The 1,842-nt window shown below is 66.9% G+C and overlaps 1 protein-coding gene across 2 annotated transcripts in view; it reads left to right on the top strand.

Annotated features, from left to right (window-relative positions):
* The window catches only part of CS (citrate synthase), a 3,261-nt gene that overhangs the window by 662 nt on the left and 757 nt on the right, over positions 1 to 1,842 (top strand). For both annotated transcript variants that reach the window (XM_031557608.1, XM_031557607.1), the window contains exons 5-11: positions 6 to 68; positions 143 to 331; positions 416 to 615; positions 768 to 897; positions 1,004 to 1,105; positions 1,183 to 1,392; positions 1,476 to 1,642. In XM_031557608.1, the coding sequence (XP_031413468.1) occupies positions 6 to 68; positions 143 to 331; positions 416 to 615; positions 768 to 897; positions 1,004 to 1,105; positions 1,183 to 1,392; positions 1,476 to 1,642 (1,061 nt within the window). The remainder of the gene's footprint in view (positions 1 to 5; positions 69 to 142; positions 332 to 415; positions 616 to 767; positions 898 to 1,003; positions 1,106 to 1,182; positions 1,393 to 1,475; positions 1,643 to 1,842) is intronic.

Genomic DNA, 1,842 nt, shown 5'->3' with positions numbered 1-1,842 from the left:
GCGAGGAGCCACTGCCTGAGGGGCTCTTCTGGCTGCTGGTGACCGGTGAGGTGCCCACCCCAGAGCAGGTAACGCGCCAGGACCCCCGGGCTGGGGGGAGGGGGGGGTTGTCAGCCCTCTGCTCAACGCCCCCTCCCTGCAGGTGAGCTGGGTGTCCCGTGAATGGGCCAAACGGGCGGCGCTGCCTTCCCACGTGGTGACCATGTTGGACAACTTCCCCACCAACCTGCACCCCATGTCCCAGCTCAGCGCCGCCATCACCGCCCTCAACAGCGAGAGCAAATTCGCACGCGCTTACGCTGAGGGCATCAACCGTGTGAAGTACTGGGAGGTATGGGGGGGGGGCGGGAGGGGGGGACGGGGCGAGGGACTTTGGACCCCCCCCTCCACCTCCATCTCACCCCATCTACCCCAGTTTGTCTATGAGGACGCCATGGATCTCATCGCCAAACTGCCCTGCGTCGCTGCCAAAATTTACCGCAACCTTTACCGCGAGGGCAGCAGCATCGGCGCCATCGACCCCAACCTGGACTGGTCCCACAACTTCACCAACATGCTGGGTTACACCGACCCGCAGTTCATCGAGCTGATGCGCCTCTACCTCACCATCCACAGGTGTGGGGCTGCACCGCCCCAGCTCTGCCTCGGGGTGTGGGATGTGCCCTGGCAGCGCTCGGTGTGGGGCAACGGGAGCTCCGGGACGGGGCGTGGGGCTGCGGGGGCCTCTGTGGGGCGTGGGGACCTGACGCTGCTCCTCGACCCCGCAGTGACCACGAAGGGGGCAACGTCAGCGCCCACACCAGTCACCTGGTGGGCAGCGCGCTGTCTGACCCCTACCTCGCCTTCGCTGCTGCTATGAACGGGCTGGCCGGGCCCCTGCACGGCCTTGCCAACCAGGTGGGTGTCCGTCCGGCCTGTCTGTTTGTCCATCGGTCTGCCTCCGTCTATCCCTATCCGTCTGTCTGTCCGCTCGCTGCCATTCTGACCCCCGCCGTGCCCGCAGGAGGTGCTGCTGTGGCTCACAGACCTGCAGAAGGAGCTGGGCCAGGACGTGTCGGATGAGAAGCTGCGGGATTTCATCTGGAACACGCTCAATTCGGGCCGGGTGAGCGCTGGGCTGGGAGGGGGGTAGTGGGATGGTGGGGGGGTTGGGGGCGGTTTGGGTGCTGACTGCTCTCCCAGGTGGTGCCGGGCTACGGACACGCCGTGCTGCGGAAGACGGACCCACGCTACACGTGCCAGAGAGAGTTTGCCCTCAAGCACCTCCCCAAGGACCCCATGTTCAAGCTGGTGGCTCAGCTCTATAAGATCGTCCCCAACGTGCTGCTGGAGCAGGGCAAAGCCAAGAACCCGTGGCCCAACGTGGACGCACACAGCGGGGTGCTGCTGCAGGTGAGCCCCTGCTGCCCCACGTACCTTTACTGGGGGGGGTCCCGGCCGCCCCCTGCGCTGCCCTGACGTTGCTTTCCCCGCAGTACTACGGCATGAAGGAGATGAAGTACTACACGGTGCTCTTCGGGGTGTCCCGCGCTCTGGGCGTCCTCTCGCAGCTCATCTGGAGCCGGGCGCTGGGATTCCCCCTGGAACGCCCCAAATCCATGAGCACTGCGGGGCTGATGCAGCTCGTGGGCTACAAATCCGGGTAAAAAGGGACGGGGTCAGGGCTGCGCTCGCTGCTCCCCCCGACGCCTCCGGGCCCGGGACGGACTCGGCACTGAACCCCATCCGGCTGTGGGGGGGCAGCCCGGGGGTCCCTCCTGCCCTGTGCCCCCTCCTCCCTATGGCACAGGGCCCGGTCCCCTCCTTCGTGGCTCCTGTGCCCCCGGCCCGGCAGCACCGCGC

Source organism: Meleagris gallopavo, unplaced genomic scaffold, assembly GCF_000146605.3.
Source record: "Meleagris gallopavo isolate NT-WF06-2002-E0010 breed Aviagen turkey brand Nicholas breeding stock unplaced genomic scaffold, Turkey_5.1 ChrUn_random_7180001874504, whole genome shotgun sequence".
Lineage (NCBI taxonomy): Eukaryota > Metazoa > Chordata > Aves > Galliformes > Phasianidae > Meleagris > Meleagris gallopavo.
This window is presented reverse-complemented; position numbering and strand designations above follow the sequence as displayed.